This window comes from Giraffa tippelskirchi, chromosome 13 (genome assembly GCF_054371585.1).
Source record: "Giraffa tippelskirchi isolate mGirTip1 chromosome 13, T2T-mGirTip1v1.2.pri, whole genome shotgun sequence".
NCBI lineage: Eukaryota > Metazoa > Chordata > Mammalia > Artiodactyla > Giraffidae > Giraffa > Giraffa tippelskirchi.
The window spans coordinates 64088837-64107057 of NC_137287.1; the positions used below are offsets into that span (position 1 = coordinate 64088837).

At 34.9% G+C, this 18221-nt stretch overlaps 1 protein-coding gene across 50 annotated transcripts in view; it reads right to left on the bottom strand.

The window, feature by feature from the left end:
* CCDC7 (coiled-coil domain containing 7) overlaps positions 1-18221 on the bottom strand; it is a 248163-nt gene that overhangs the window by 167947 nt on the left and 61995 nt on the right. For 28 of the 50 annotated variants that reach the window (XM_081558756.1, XM_081558748.1, XM_081558740.1 and 25 more), the window contains 4 exons: positions 14992-15237; positions 13794-13866; positions 6647-6754; positions 5861-5983 (listed from right to left, as the gene is read on the bottom strand). In XM_081558756.1, coding sequence (XP_081414882.1) covers positions 5861-5983; positions 6647-6754; positions 13794-13866; positions 14992-15237 — 550 coding nt within the window. Of the gene's footprint in view, positions 1-5860; positions 5984-6646; positions 6755-13793; positions 13867-14991; positions 15284-18221 lie in introns of all 50 variants that reach the window. The other 22 variants (XM_081558761.1, XM_081558764.1, XM_081558765.1 and 19 more) reach the window with 3 other exon arrangements.

Sequence of the window (18221 nt, forward strand, 5' to 3'; positions counted from 1 at the left end):
TATGATTGAAAAGATGTAGAACAGGCTTTTGACAAAATTCAACATCCTTTCATGATAAAAGCTCTCAACAAATTGAGCATAGAAGGAACTTACTTCAGTATAACAAAGACTATATGACAAGCCTATATAATATTATAGAAACCAAACTCATAGAAACCAGTAGTAAAATGGTGGTTAGCATAGGCTTGCAAATGGGAGAAATGGGGAGATAATGGTCAAAAGGTAAACATTTCCAGCTAGCAGATTAATAAGTTCTAAGGAGCTAATGTACAGCCTGATGAGTATATTTAATTAAAGTTATTAAAAGAATAGGCCTTAAATATTCTTACCACAAAAAATAATGACTGTGTTTAATTAATCTTATTGTGGTAATTATTTTGTAGTATTGTGTATATAATTACATGTTACATTCCTTAAACTTATAAAATATTATATGTTAAGTATACTTTAATAAAGCTGGGGGATCTGAAGGGATGAAAAAAAGGAAACAAAACTCATATATCAATCATACCTGAAAAACAAATAAAGAAATAAAATCTGTCAAGAAAATAAATAATACAGGTACTTCCCTAGTGCTTCAGTGGTTAGACTTCACCTGCCAACGTAGGGGGCATGGGTTCAATCTCTGGTCTGGGAACTAAGATCCCACATGCTACAGGGCAACTGAGCCTGCCCACTGCAACTACCAAAGCCCATGAACTTAAGCCTGTGCACCACAACTACTCAGTCCATGCACGCAACTACTGAAGCCTGCACACCCTAGAGACCATGCTCTGCAACAAGAGAAGCACTGCAATAAGAAGCCCAGGCACCACAATTAGAGAGTAGCCCTCATTTGCCACAACTAGAGAAAGCCCATGCACAGCAACAAAGACCCAACGCAGCTAAAAATTTTTTAATTAATTTTTTTAATTTAATAAAATAAAAGGTACTGGTGAAATAAGAAAATACAAATAAATGAAAAGACATTTTGTTTTCATGGATCAGAAGACTTAACATTGCTAAAATATCCATTTACCCAAAGAGATCTGTAGATTAAATGCAATTCCTATCAAAATTCCAATGGTATTTTTTAAACAGAAAAATGTACCTAAAATTCATGCGGCACACTAAGTATCCTGAATACCCAGAACAATCTTGATCACATATCCTGATTTCAAAACATGTTACAAAGCTATGCTAATTAAAATAGTTGATACTGGCATTACAGCAGGCACATAGGCCAAAAAGAGAAAACAACTAAAAAATAAACTCATGCATATATAGTCAACTGATCAGTGACAAAGGTGACAATAATACACAACGAGGAAAGGATAATCTCTTTAAGAAATAATGTTGGAAAAACTGGATAACCACAGGAAAAAGAATGAAATTAGACCCATATCTTACCCAAACTAGAAAAAGTGGACTCAAAATGGATCAAAAACTTAAAGGTGAAGCCCAAAACTATAAAAATCCTAGAAGGAAACATAGGAGAAAAGCTGTATGACATTGGTCTTGGCAATTATTTCTTAGATATGACATCAAAAGTACAGGCAACAAAAGCAAAATTCAGCAAGTGGAACTGCACCAAACTAAAAGCTCTGCATAGCAAAGTAAACAGCAAAAAGTCAATCTTTGGCCTGGGAAAAATATTTGCAAACCACATATATAATAAGGGTTTAATTTCAAAATATATATAAGAAACTCCTAACACCAAACAACAGTAAAACAAACTAATTAAAAAATAGGCAAAATACCTGACTAGATGTTTCTCCATAGAAGAGATAAAAATGGCCCAGAGGTTTTTAAGAATGTGCTCAATATCACTAATCGTCAGAGAAATACAAATAAACCACAATGAGACATCATCTCACACTTACTTGGATGGCTATTTTCAAAAAGACAAAAGATAAGTTGTAGTGAGGATATACACTGTTGGTAGGAATGTACAAGGGTATGGCCACTATGCAAAACAGTACAGTGGTATCTCAAAAATTAATAACTGCAATACAATCCAACAATCCTACATCTGTGTTTAATATCCAAAGGAACTGAAATCAGGATTGACAAGATATTTGTCCTTTCATGTTCACTGCAGCATATTCACAATAGCCAAGATGGGGAAGCAGCCTAAATATCCATCAGTGTGAATGGATAAAGAAAATGTCATACATATATACAATGGAATATTATTCAGTCTTTAAAAAGAAGGAAATTTTGTTATAAGTGACAACATAGGCTTATTTCACATAATGTTCATGAGGTTCACCTATCACAGAAGAACAAATATTGCAGGATTCCATTTACAGGAGGTATTAAAGTAGTTGAACTCCTAACAAAAGAGTAGAATGGTAGATCCCATGGGTTGGAAGAAGGGGGAAATGGAAAGTTGCTGTTCACTAAGTATAAAATTTCAGGTATGCAAGATAAGAGAGTTCTAGAAAACTTTTCTAAAACATTGTACTTATAGTTAACAACACTATACTATCAACTTTATATGATTTTGCATCTAAATTTCCAAGATAACTAACTATTACAATTGATAGTCATTAAAGTAACAGGAGCTTCTCAACAGAAGTAGAGAGATTTAATTACACTTAATAAAATCTCTGTCCAGTCATATCTAACTACTAAGCTAACTGTGCAGAGACTTCAGTGGCCACACACAATGAAGAATGCAGCCTTTACATGCTAGTGCAATAAACTTATTAAACAACCAAATAAATACAAACCCTGTAGAAGAGTAATCTAATTTCCATAGTTGCCAATTATATTTAAAATGGCTAGTCTTCAATCAAAAAAATAAGAGACATGCAAAGACACAAAAGAATGGCTAGTATACAGGACAGAATAAAAGCAGTCAATAGAAACTCTCAATGAGGAAGCTCAGTGAACTTACTAGACAAAGATTTTGAACCAAGTTCTAAAATATGTTCAAATAACTAAAGAAAACTATATCTAAAGAATTAAATAAAAGTATAATATTATTTCACTCCCTCAGAGAATATCAATAACATGATAGAGATTTTTTTAAAATAAAAAAAAATTCTGGAATAAAAAAAGAAATAACTGAAATGGAAAGAGAAGTTTAAAGGTTGGGTTAAAAAGGGAAAGACTTAGTGAAACTGAACAGAGGTAAACTGAGATTATCCAGTCTGAGGACCATGAAGAGAAATGAACAGAGCCTCAGAGATTGATGGAAACAAGCGTATCAACATAAGCATAATGGGCAACAAAGGGGAAAAGCAGAGAAAGAAGAAAGAATCTGTGAAGAAATAATGATCAGTAACTTTCCCAATATTATGAAAAACAGTAATCTTCACATAAAGTAGCTCAACAAGCGCAAAGTAAAGCATACTCAGTGAGATCCACACACACACATATCATAGTCAAGTTGTCAGAAACAGTTTCCTAGAACTTCCAACATTCTTAATTTGAAGTGGGATTTTTGAGATTAAAACTTCATCTTCAGGTGACATATTTTCACCTGATATCCATTTTCTCAACTATAAGAAAAGAAGATTTAATCCACTAAAACAGGAAACTTTTATTGTGAAGCTTCTGAATTAAGATAGACCAAGTATCACCTAAAGTTTCCCTTCATTTTTATAACAATTTAAGCAAATGACCACAATTTTTTTAAATGATAAAAATATAAGACTGGACTATGATGTTTAGTGTAACCGTGAGAGTGTTTCTACTGAAAGTATGTATAGGCATTCTAGAGTGCGTAGGCACTCTGTTATTTCATACATATACTTAAAAGTTGAAGGTAGACTTCATTTTTCTAAGCATATTCACTTTTTTTAAGTTTTCACATTTTAAGCCATGATATTGATTTTAAAATTGGAATAAACAAAAATAATAATTCAATATTCATTTAAAAATGAAAAATGGAATAGGTGGGGAAAAACAGAAAGTTTCTGAGGATATTTAAATCCAATATATTTATACTTTTAAGAATTATAGATTATATATTCCTGGAATAAAGGAAGAAATATTGGATTTGTAAACAATTTGACTATAAACTACAAGATATAACACACCAAAGCTTAATAATACAGAAAGGTGGAACACAAATATATGAAAAAAAGATATGTATGCATATGTTAATCAAAATAAATCTGCTATAGTTATGTCAATGTCAGACAAAACAGAATTTAAGTCAAAGGAACTTACCAAAGATTAAGATGGTCTCTTTAATGAAAACTTGAGTTCACCAGAAATATGAACTTTTAAAAAACTTTTTAAAAACTTAATAACACAGGTAGTATAAGGAGGCCATAAATACAAAAATAGATAAATCCAAAATTATAGCAAAAGAATTAAATATGCATGTTTCAGAAAATGGTAGAATGAACCAAAAATTCAAGAAAACCAAGAAATTAAAAAAAAATTTTTAATATAACTTTTAAAAACTTTGCAGTGATATTGTAAGTCTGAATCAGGCTACATATTCCAATTAATTAAAATCAATTAATTCAACTAAAATAATAATTTTTATAATAATTATATTTACTACTGAATTTTTTCTTTCTCTCAACTCCAAGTACTATGTAAAATATTTTATCTGATACTTCATACATACTCTGAGCTATAAGATGACTTTCATATGTACTAGACAACCAGATTTGTGCTGTAAGCACTATATGCAATATATGTTAATTAGCCAACAATATTTTATCTCATTTATTAAAATATAAACAAATCATACTCTGTGGTAATAAAGTATTAAAAAAGATTATCGAAGAATAAACATATGTGACTACATTTTTCACTTCTGTAAATAGAATCAGTCTTGTTTAGATATTCAGAGATATCAATAATCTAAAGTTAATAATAATTTAATATTGGCTAACACTATTTAAAATATTATTTCACTTTCTTGGCATATTCACACTTTAGAATAAAGTTAAAATTTGCAGTGTTAGATATGTCTAAGAAAAAATATGTAATGATACAAAAATATACATCAGAAAAAGAGTAAAAGAAACTTATAAAGCAGGAAGAATTGAAGCACAAAGAAAATGGTATAACTTAAATCTCAAAGCATCAAAATTTGATGAAGTGTGACTATGAGTGCTAATTAAAAGACAATGATATCGGGACTTCCCTTGTGGTCCAGTGATTGAGACTCCACCTTACAATGCAGGGGACTTGGGTTTGATCCCTGGTCAGGGATCCTACATGAATGCTGCAACTAAGCCCATGTGCCACAACTAAGATCCAACAAAGCCAAATAAACAAATATTCAAGAAAAAAAGACAAACATATCAAGCTGAATTTGAAAAATACTCAGTTATAATCTTCACACTAAAAGAAACAGAAAAATCATAATGATACAACATGATTAAAACAACAGGACAGAAAAAAATGTGTCATGAAAATACCAGTCAGAAGTTAAAGCCACATTAAAAGCAGACATGTTAGTTTTCTATGGCAAATAAAAACAACTATAAAAATTATAAAGTGGGTCCCTTATTAGAAAAGGGTCTGTCCTCTCAGGGCTTCCCTGGTGGCTCAGATGGTAAAGCATCTTCCTGTAATGCAGGAGACCTGGGTTTGATCCCTGGGTTGGGAAGATACCCTGGAGAAGGAAATGGCAATCCACTCCAGTATTCCTGCCTGGAAAATTATTCATTTTAACTTTATATGAATGTTAATGAGAAGATATCATAAGACAAGACTTGACACAACATAAGAACAAAACAGAGTAATTCATAATCATAGCAGTTTAACCTATCAACTCAGGAATTATAGAACACACAGACAAATAATCAATGAACAAAATATGTATAGATACATTCATGAACTATGGATCAAAGCTCTCCTGAATTTAACTGAAAATATTTTTCAAGATTTTAAATTAATTACTTACTATCAAAACTGCTATTTCCTGAAGCTTCAAGGTTAATTTGAGACTGCCTGTTTAAAACTGAAGCTATATCCTCAGGCAATGGATCTTCAATAGTTATATCCTCTGGCTTGGTTGTAAGAAACGCTAAATAGAAAAATGGATCTATTATAAAACTTCTGAAATACCAAGTAATCAGCAAAGTTTCTTCTAATTTGTGCAACACTAAAGGAGGAGGACTGCAAAGCAGTGAATTATAATACATATTCAAACGGACCCTGGAAGGGAAGTAGGGAATTTGTGTGAGCAGTTTTCATGAGTGTGTGTGGAGGCAGTCTTGTTATATACTAGTCATTAACCATGCAAATACCAAACAAAAGTTGGTCAAAGGTTTCATTTAGTTTTCTAGTTATCTTAGGGTATTCACACTTATATCAAGGTGTAAAACTTCTATAAAATATATGCACAAATATTTATAAGGTGTTGTTCAAATTTTTTTCTCTATCTTGATCTTAGTTGCTTTATCCATTATTTAATGAAAATTAAAGAAAAAATATCTTTTAATGAGCTTAACTTCAAACAATTTAAAGTGAAAGTTGCTCAGTCATGTCCGACTCTTTGCGACCCCACAAACTGTACAGTCCATGGAATTCTCCAGGCCAGAATCCTGGAATGGGGAAGCCTTTTCCTTCTCCAAGTGATCCTCCCAACCCAGGGATCGAAACCAGGTCTCCTGCATTGCAGGTGGATTCTTTACCAGCTGAGCGACAAGGGAAGTCCAAATAATTTAAAGATATCTATAATTCTTACCATTGCGTCTATCTGTTCTAGCAGTTCGTGGTTTCAAAAACCGTTTTTTAGTTTCTGATGGTGTTTCATTCTTAAGCAGAGGATTTTCATCTAATTCTTTACCAGGAGCTACATAAAGAGATACATTTTAGTCTACTAAATAGATAGAACTATTGTGAAATCTCTATATTTAAAACAAATATACAGCAGAATTTTCTCTCATTTTTTTTTAAAGTTATAACTAAATTGCTGACAAAGGTTCATATAGTCAAATCTATGTTTTTTCCAGTATTCATGTAAGGACATGAGAGTTGGATCATAAACAAGGCTGAGCACTGTAGTGTGCTTTCAAAGTGTGCTGCTGGAGAAGACTCTTGAGAGTCCCTTGGACAGCAAGGAGACCAAACCAGTCAATCCTAAAGGAAATCAACCCTGAATATTCATGGGAAGGACTGATGCTGAAGCTGAAGCTACAATACTTTGGCCATGGTCATGATGGGTAGAGCCAACTCATTGGAAAAGAACCTGATGCTGGGAAAGATTGAAAGCAAAAGGAGAAGGGGGCAGCATAGGATGAGATGGCTAGATAGCATCACCGACTCAATGGACATGAATTCAAGCAAACTCCAAGAGACGGAGACAGTGGAGGGCAGGAGATGGAGACAGTGGAGGACAGAAGAGCCTGGCATGCTGTAGTCCATGGGGTCGTGAATAGTCGTACATGACTTTTTGACTGAACAGCAACAACTAAATTACCATAACCTAGGTCTGACATGAAAATAGCTTTAATGGGGTTGTGTTTTATTATTTCTAGGACATAATGTTAAAGAAAAAAAAAGAAAAAGAAGATATCCAGTATGTTACCATTTGAGTAAGAACAATGGGAAATGAGGGGGTAAAGTGGAGGGAAACAGAGACACTAATCTTTACAAAATAAAACACTAGAAAGTTAAATCAGAAAACAATATACTTATTTGCCTTCAAGGGGGTGACAGTAGGGCTGGAGAGTACAGGAGGAATGATAGTTCTCCAAGTACAGTTGGCCATTTGTATCTGTGGGTACCACATCTGCAGATTCAATCAACTGCAGGTTGCAAACATTCAGAAAAAATTCCACAAAGTTCCAAAAAGGAAAACTTTGCCATGTGCTGGCAATTACTTAGATAATATTTCCATTGTAGTTACAACTACTTACATAGTGTTCACATTGTATTAGGTACTATAAGTAACCAAGAGATGATTTAAAATATTTGGGAAGATATGCATAGGTTATATGCAAATAAAGCACCATTTTATATAAGGGACTTGAGCATCTCTGGATTTTGGTATCTAGGAGGGTCCTGGAACCAATCCCTTGTGGATACCAAGGGACAACTGTACATCTTTTGCATGCTTATACTTTGGGAAGTAGGTTAATGTTGTACATATTGCCTGCAAAATAAAATCAACAAAATACTAAAATGGAAGTAAAATGGCAAAGAATTCTCAAACAAATTTAGCAGCATTATAGGATACATCAAATGAGTAAATGTGCTGCTGTTGTTCAGAGTCAAGTTCACACTGTAGAAGAAAGGACATACACATACAAAACAAAGGAAGGGAAAAATAGACCTGAGAGGATAAATTAGAATCGAAGACATTCATGAGAACTCATGATTTCAAAATATATCTATGTATATGCATTTATGTTTATGTAGGTATATATGTGTATGAATATATGTATCTATATTTGTGTATGTATACTGAGCAGTCCACCTCCAGACCAAAATCTTATGTGTGATATTTCATGACTGACCATATGCAATTACAGACAGACATTACAACAATAATCAGAGATTTTAATAGTCCAAATTTAAACAATGAATAAAGCAACGAAGATCAAGAGGGAAACAGAATTGAACAAAATTGTAAAGAGTTCTGCAGAGGTTTTTGATTTCTATAGAACATTCCATCCAACAACAGCTGAGTCCCTGTCCTCCTTAAATGCATATGGAAAGACACTGTAGTCAGCTTTCAGAGATAACTGGAGTTCCTGCCACTGCAACTTCTACCAGAGGCTAGAGCTACCACTTGGAGAAGACAATGGCAGCCCACTCCAGTACTCTTGCCTGGAAAATCCCACGGACAGAGGAGCCTGGTAGGCTACAGTCCATGGGGTCGCGAAGAGTCGGACACAACTGAGTGACTTCACTTTCACTTTTCCCTTTCATGCGCTGGAGAAGGAAATGGCAACCCACTCCAGTGTTCTTGCCTGGAGAATCCCAGGGATGGGGGAGCCTGGTGGGCTGCCGTCTATGGGGTCGCACAGAGTCAGACACGACTGAAGTGACTTAGCAGCAGCAGCAGCAGCAGAGCTGCCACTGCAGTGAGATTAACCCCACTGACCCCAACTGCTCTCCAGAATCAGGATACTACAGCAACTTTACCATCTATGGGACTGGAACTGCTGCTCTACATCCCATCTCAGATCCCAAGTCACTGCTCCGACCAACCATTAATAGGTATGAGCTGCTATTTGTGAGTGAAAACCATATACTGATACTTTTGCATAACATATCATATAAAATAATTGACTCAAAACTAAATTCATAAATATCCTACAGGAAAACAGGAATAAATCTCTATTACCTTGGATTTTGCAATGGATTCTCACACATAACACCAAAAGCACAAGAAACAACAACAAAAAAGATAAGTCGAGCTTCATGAAATTAAAAATTCTTATCCATTAAAGGATATTATCAAGAAAGTTAAACAACAACCTATAGAATGACAGAAAATATTTGCAAACCATGTATCTGATAAAGGTTTAATAGCCCAAATATATGAAGAACCTCTACAATTCATCAACAAAAAGAAATGACCCAATTAAAAAATGGGTGAAGCACTACTATTCAACATAGTTTTGGAAGTACTAGCCACAACAATCAGAGAAGAAAAAGAAATAAAAGGAATCCAGATGGGAAAAGAAGAAGTAAAACTCTCACTGTTTGTAGATAACACGATCTTCTACCCAGAAAACCCTGAAGACACCACCAGAAAATTACTAGAGCTACAATGAATAAGGTAAATTTGCAGGATATAAAGTTAATACACAGAAATCCCTTGCATTCCTATACACTAACAATGAGAAAACAGAGAAATTAAGGAAACAATCCCATTCACCACTGCAACAAAAAGAATAAAATATTTAGAAATAAATTTACCTAAAGAAACAAAAGACCTATATATAGAAAACTATAAAACACTGATGAAAGAAATCAAAGAAGACACAAATAGATGGAGAAATATACCATGTTCATGGATTGGAAGAATCAACATAGTGAAAATGAGTACACTACCCAAAGCAATCTATAGATTCAATGCAGGATTCAATCTATAGATTCAATTCAAGCTACCAACAGTATTTGTCACAGAACTAGAAGAAATAATTTCACAATTTGTGTGGAAATACAAAAAAATCTAAAATAGACAAAGAAATCTTGAGAAAGAAGAATGGAACTGGAGGAATCAACCTGCCTGACTTCAGATTATACTACAAAGCTACAGTCATCAAGACAGTATGGTACTGGCACAAAGACAGAAATATGGATCAATGGAACAAAACAGAAAGCCCAGAGATAAATCCATGCACCTATGGACACCTTATCTTTGACAAAGGAGGCAAAAATATGCAATGGAGAAAAGATAATCTCTTTAACACGTGGTGCTGGGAAAATTAGTCACCTACCTGTAAAAGAATGAAACTACAGCATACACAAAAATAAACTCAAAATGTATTAAAGATCTAAATGCAAGACCAAAAACTATAAAACTCCTAGGGGAAAACATAGGCAGAACTCTCTCTGACATAAATCACAGAAAGATCCTCTATGACTCACCTCCCAGAGTAATGGAAATAAAAGCAAAACTAAACAAATGGGACCTAATTAAACTTAAAAGCTTTTGCACAACAAAGGAAACTATAAGTAAGGTGAAAAGACAGCCTTCAGAATGGGAGAAAATAATAGCAAACGAAGCAATGGACAAAGAATTAATCTCCAAAATATACAAGCAGCTCACGCAGCTCAATACCAGAAAAATAAATAAAGGACCCAATCAAATAATGGATCAAAGAACTAAACAGATATTTCTCCAAAGAAGACATACAGATGGCTAACAAACACATGAAAAGATGCTCAACATCACTCATTATCATAGAAATACAAATCAAAACCCACAATGAGGTACCATCTCATGCCAGTCAGAATGGCTGCTATCCAAAAGTCTATGATTGCTGGAGAAAGTGTGGAGAAACAGGAACCCTCTTACACTGTTGGTGGGAATGCAAACTAGTACAACCACTATGGAGAACAGTGTGGAGATTCCTCAAAAAACTGGAAATAGAACTGCCATATGACCCAACAATCCCACTGCTGGGCATATACACTGAGGAAACCAGAATTGAAAGAGACACATGTACCCCAATGTTCACTGCAGCATGTTTACAATAGCTAGGACATGGAAGCAACCTAGATGTCCATCAGCAGATGAATGGGTAAGGAAGCTGTGGTACATATACACAATGGAATATTACTCAGCTATTAAAAAGAATGCATTTGAGTCAGTTCTAATGAGATGGATAAAACTGGATAAAACAGAGTGAAGTTAAGTCAGAAAGAAAAACACCAATACAGTATATTAATGCACATATAAGGAATTTAGAAAAATGGTAATGATGATGCTATATGCAGCAAGACAGCAAAGAGATATATGTAAAGAACAGACTTTCGGACTCTGTGGGAGAAGGTGAGAGTGGAATGATTTGAGAGACTAGCATTGTAACATGTATATTACCATATGTGAAATAGATGACCAGTCCAAGTTTGATGCATGAAGCAGGGCACTCAAAGTCAGTGCACTGGCACAACCCAGAGGGATGGGATGAGGAGGGAGGGGGGTCAGGACGTGGGGGACACATGTGCACCTGTGGCTGATTTATGTCAATGTATGGCAAAAACCACTACAATACTATAAAGTAATGAGCCTCCAATTAAAATAAATAAATTAATAAAAAAATAAAATACAAGTATTTAAATTTTGAAATTCTTCTCTAAGAACTATTTGAACGACATTTTTCACATTTGGATATATAATATTTTGCTTATTATTAAAAGTTCTACTATTTTCTAACTCCATTTTTATATCTTATTTAATAAATTATATACAATTTATAAAAATTATATAAAAATTTTAAATGACCAAATACATGATTTTAAAATACTTTCTATTTCCAAGTTCATTTAATTTTGATAAGAAGATATCATTTATATGGTGGTACAATTTTGTTGCATTTTATTGAGACTTGGTTTAAAGTCAAGTAGGTAATAAATACTTTAAATATTAAAAAAAAAAAGTGGTGAAGGAGTTGTAAAGACATTTTTTCCAAAGATATACAAATTACCAATAAGCACACAAAAAGAGGCTTATAATCTTTAGTAATTAAATAAATATGAATCAAAATTATAATGAGATACACTTCATACCTACTAAAATAAACATAATTCAAACAAAAAGGAAAATAAGGGTGTGTACCATTGTACATTGTTACTGGGAACAGAAAATGGTGCAGACGCTGTGGAAAACAGTTGTGCAGTTCCTCAGAAAGCTAAACTTAAAATTATTTTACGATCCAGCAAATATACTCCTACCAAAACAATTGAAAACAGAGATTTAAACAGATATCCTATACCATGTTCCGTGTAGAATTATTCACAGTAGCCAAAAGTGGAAACAATCTAAATGTCCATCAGCAGATGAATGGATAAACAAAATGTGGTATGTACATACAATAATATATTATTCAGCCATAAAAAGAAACAAAATTCTGACATATGCTAAACTGTGGGTGAACCTTGAAAATATCATGCTAAGTGAAACAGGCCAGGTGCAAAAGGACAAATACATAATTCTACTTACATGAAACATAATAGCCAAACCCACAGAGACAGAAAGTGACAGGTTACCAGAGGCTGGATGGAGGCAGGAGTGGGAGTTACTGCCTAACAAGTTTCTTTTCAGGGTGATGAAAGTTGTGGATATAGATGTAGTGATGATTGCACAACACTGTGGATGCAGTTGATGCTACTGAATTTTATACTTTAAAGATGACTAAAATGTCAAATTTTATGTACATTTTATCATAATGAAAAAAATATGTCAATTGATTAAACTGAGTTCAACTACTGGTTAAAAATTCATGATAAACTCTGAACAAAAGAAAACATCCTGATCATAATCAAAATATTTATCTCAGGTAACTAATCATCATAGGTAAAACCATAGAGACACTCTCATTTCAAAGCACAAAAGAGTGATACTTCCATACTCTTAGTTCAGTCACTCAGTCGTGTCCAACTCTTTGCAACCCCATGGACTGCAACACGCCAGGCTGCCCTGTCTATCACCAACTCCTGGAGCTTGCTCAAACTCAAGTCCATCAAGTTGGTGATGCCATCCAACCATCCTATCCTCTGTTGTCCCCTTCTTCTTCTGTCTTCAATCTTTTAAAGCATCAGGGTCTTTTCCAATGAGTCAGTTCTTCGTATCTGGTGGCCAAAGTATTGGAATTTCAGCTTCAGCATCAGTCCTTCCAATGAATACTCAGGACTGATTTCATTTAGGATTGACTGGTTTGATCTCATAGCATCATAACTGTTGAAAAAAATTACTTTGGAAGTTTCAGCCAATGCAATAAGATATGGATGGGTTATAATAAGAGCTATGTATATTGGGAAAAAAGAATAAACTGATGTTTTATAAAATACACATCGAACACCCAAAATCCCAGCTAAAACATTAATTATTTATAACACAAGGCATATTTTTTTCCTGCTATACTCTGATGGATTTGGGGTATAATATTATGTTAAGAACTCATAATGCCAAATAGTGTTATTTGGTTGAGACAAAGCTATCACTTTCCTTCTACATAAATTTTAGTTAAGATAGACTGATCAGTATGTTAACTCACCAAATCTTTACACATTGGTCAGTATATTTATATATTATCTCATGACTGTCTAAGAAGTTATTTCTATACTTAGTAATGTTCTCACTTCATTTACTTATAACATGGGAACACAAAATCATTAACATCTTTTTCTTACAAAAGACAAAATCTTTTTACCTTGAAATTCTCTTGCTTCTTGGTAAGTTTGTTTTTCAATCTTAGTTTGTAAATTCTCTTCTAAAATATCAGCCTTAATCACAAAAGTTAAAACAAGTAATTACAAATTCTACATCATAGAACTCTAATTACCTTCTTCTATATCTACAATGTCATTACAGAAACTTTTTATCTTTCATTATTTCTTGAATGTATCAAACTTAAAAACAAAAAAAATTAATGAATCTCAGGGACATTTGGGAACACTTAATAGTGTGGAAGGACCTTTCCCAAGCAAAATTGTGATTCTTCTTCATAAATAATTCCAAATAAATCAAGTTAATATTTTAAAATTATGATTCTAGTTTACCTAATTCAATCTGTAGATAAACTCAAACGATTTTATAAAATTATTTTTATAATGCCACTTAATAGCTTGCATGATAAAAATATTGTGAATATATGTTAAATATCATTTATATATATATGAATATATGTCAAATATTATTATCATTTTTCTTTTTCTCAGAATTTTAACTAAGAATTTCCTAGTTAAACAGTATTTTAGCAGGGCAATTCTAATAATTTTCTAAGACATGTTTAAGGTATATGAAATTATTTCAAAACTATGCTCTCACAATTATCTTAATATGTAAAAATTTTTATAGATGAACATGAAATGATTTTTCTGTGTCAGAAATCATGTAGTTTCAATTTATCATTAAAATTATAATTCAAGCCACAAATTCTTTGTTGGTACAGATTAGAACTTTTACATTAAAATACTGATTCCCAAATATCCCTTTACAATTCTAAATTTAAAACAGGTTTTATCATAGTTAGGGAGTTGGGGATCAATATATACACATTGCTATATTTAAAATGGGTAACCACAAGGACCTACTGTACAGCACATGGAACTCTGTTCAATGTTATGTGGCAGCCTGGATGGGATAGGGGTTTGGAGGAAAATGGACACATGTATGTGTATGGCTGAGTCCCTTTGCTGTCCACCGGAAACTATCATGACATTGTTAATTGGCTGTAGTCCAAAACAAAATAAATTTAAAAAAATAAATAACAAATTGAATCAAATTGCAAATTTTTAATTCCATTTAAATAAGAAAATATTGATGTTTTAAATTAACATTGATTGAAAATATTGAAGAAGTATAGCAATTAAAATAAAAAGCTTTCAATTTATTATGTTGTATCTTACTTTTGAGATGTCAGTACCCAGCAACTTTCTTTTAACAACAGAGGGTGAGATGAATGATGCTGCAAACATTTCATTCCCTTGAAGCAATTTTTCAACAGACTGTGCATCTTTAATTTCTTCATGCAATAACATTGTTGTGAATGTTTTATCATGGTTCTTTGATGAAAGTATATGGAATAGATGTTCATCAGTTAAACTTTCATTTGGAGTCTTTATAAAAGGTGATCCATCTTGAGACTTGAGGATCTGTGAAAGATCTGAAATAGCAGGGCTAGCTCTTTCCTTCTCTGAGCTTTAGAATTACAAAACATCTGGTATTAGATTATATGAAAAACATTTTTTATTTGTAACTAAAGAATCATTTGCATAATCTATAAGGATATTAAATGAGCAATTATAATTATTCACTAATTAATAGTAATACAAATGTGAAATTGATGCTAGATAACAAGCTAAGGATAATATATCTCATGGGTTTTAAAACAGAGACAAAGAGTCTCAGATTGGCCAAGAAAGCAGAGTGGGAACACCCTGAGCCCACCTCCTCTAATGGGCATACCAAAATTACAACCATTTACAGAGCAACTATTGATGAGAAAAACTGAATGATTAGCAGGAAAGATCTATCAAAGATTTAAAGAAGGAACCACAACAAGATAGGGAGAAGAAGTGGAGTCACACTATAGTCAAGATCCACAGCCCCAAGTGAATAACCCACAAAGGGAGGATGATTACAATTGCAGAGTCTATCCCCAAGGAGCAAGAGGTCCAAGCCCCACACTGGGGTCAACCAGCCCAGGAGTCCTACACCAACACAAGCCATCCAGAACATTCAGCTTTGAAGGTCAACAGGATTTACTTTCAGGAAAGTCAGAATGTTATGGGAAATAGAGACTCCCTTGTAAGAAAACACACACATAATCTCACACACTCCAGGAGTCATAGCAGAAACAGTCATTTAAAAGGAGACTGGATTACACCCACCTGCTGCTCTTGGAGAGCCTACCAGAGAGGCAGAAGGCAACTGGAGCTCACCATGGGGACACAGACACTGGTGGAAGGCAATTTCGAAAGTTCTTTCTACCACATGGTCACTGGTACAACCAAGCTCAACTCTGGAATACTCCCTCTAGCTTATTGGGACCCAGCCCTGCCCACCAGTCTGTCAGAGTCAGAACTGGGACCCCTCAGGCCAAGCAACTAGCCAAGAAGGGACTTACACACTAGCTGTCTTCAGAGGACCTGAGCCCAGTCACCCTGGGACACAGCCCTATCCACCAGCAGTCAGACACCAGCCCCAGGACCACTGCAGCCTGCAACCTGCCATGATAGGACCCAGCCCAGTCACCAGCAGGCCAATACCAAGAATCCAAACACCTTGGGCCCCTCAGCCAGTTGCCCAGGCATTTGGCCACACCCCTAACCAGGCTGGAACAAGCTTCAGATAACCAATGATCCTGGAGCCGGCTGTGTCATGAACTAGCCCAACATCAAACCTCCTAATACTGGCATCACAGAAATCTCAGAAGGAGAAGTGAGAGAAAGGGGGCAGAGGATATATCTGAAGATAAAATAGCTGAAAAACTCCCACAGCCTGGGAAAGGAAATGGTATCAAGGTCCAGGAAGCACAGAGAGTCCCAAACACAATCATCCCAAAGACAACCACACCAACACACACCACAATTAAAATGAGAAAAATTTAGATAAAGAGAGAACAGTAAAACAAGGGAAAGCAACAAGTTAGGTAAAAGAGAACTCCTATAAGGTCAGGGTATCAGCTAACTTTTCAGCAGAAACTCTATACACCAGAGGGGAGTGGCATGATGTATTTTAAATGACGAAAGGGAAAACCCACAATAAGAAAGGATCTACCCCATAACACTTTCATTCAGACTTGATGGCGAGATCAAAAGTTGTACAACCAAGCAAAAGCAAAGAGTTCAGCATTACCAAGCCAGCACTACAAGAAATGTTAAGGGAACTTCCCAAATGAAAAGAAAAGGCAAAAACTAGAAACATAAAAAGCACAAAAGTGAAAAGCTCATTGTTAAAAGCAAATATACAGTTCAGTTCAGTTCAGTCGCTCAGTCATGTTCGACTCTTTGCGACCTCATGAATCGCAGCACACCAGGCCTCATGGTCCATCACCACCTCCCGGAGTCTACCCAAACCCATGTCCATCGAGTCGGTTATGCCATCCAACCATCTCATCCTCTGTCGTCCCCTTCTCCTCCCGCCCCCAATCCTACCCAGCATTAGGGTCTTTTCCAATGAGTCAGCTCTTCGCATGAGGTGGCCAAAGTATTGGAATTTCAGCTTCAACATCAGTCCTTCCAATGAACACCCAGGATTGATCTCCTTTAGGATGGATTGATTGGATCTCCTTGCAGTCCAAGAGACTCTCAAGGGTCCTCTCCAACACCACAGTTCAAAAGCATCAACTCTGCAGTGCTCACCTTTCTTCACCGTCCAACTCTCACATCCATACATGACCACTGGAAAAACCATAGCCTTGACTAGATGGACTTTTGTTGGCAAAGTAATGTCTCTGCTTTTAAACATGCTATCTAGGTTGGCCATAACCTTCCTTTCAAGGAGTAAGCATCTTTTAATTTCATGTCTGCAATCCACATCAGCAGTGATTTTGGAGCCCGAAAAAATTAAGTCTGACACTATTTCCACTGTTTCCCCATCTATTTCCCATGAAGTGATGGGACCAGATGCCATGATCTTAGTTTTCTGAACGTTGAGCTTTAAGCCAACTTTTTCACTCTCCTCTTTCACTTTCATAAAGAGGCCCTTTAGTTCTTCTTCACTTTCTGCCATAAGAGTGGTGTCATCTGCATATCTGAGGTTATTGATATTTCTCCCGGCAATCTTGATTACAGCTTGTGTTTCTTCTAGCCCAGCGTTTCTCATGATGTACTCTGCATAGAAGTTAAATAAGCAGGCTGACAATATACAGCCTTGACGTACTCCTTTTTCTACTTGGAACCAGTCTGTTGTTCCATGTCCAGTTCTAACTGTTGCTTCCTGACCTGCATACAGGTTTCTCAAGAGATAGGTCAGATGGTTTGGTATTCCCATCGCTTTCAGAATTTTCCACAGTTTATTGTGATCCACACAGTCAAAGGCTTTGGCATAGTCAATAAAGCAGAAATAGATGTTTTTCTGGAACTCTCTTGCTTTCTCGATGATCCAGCCGATGTTGGCAATTTGATCTCTGGTT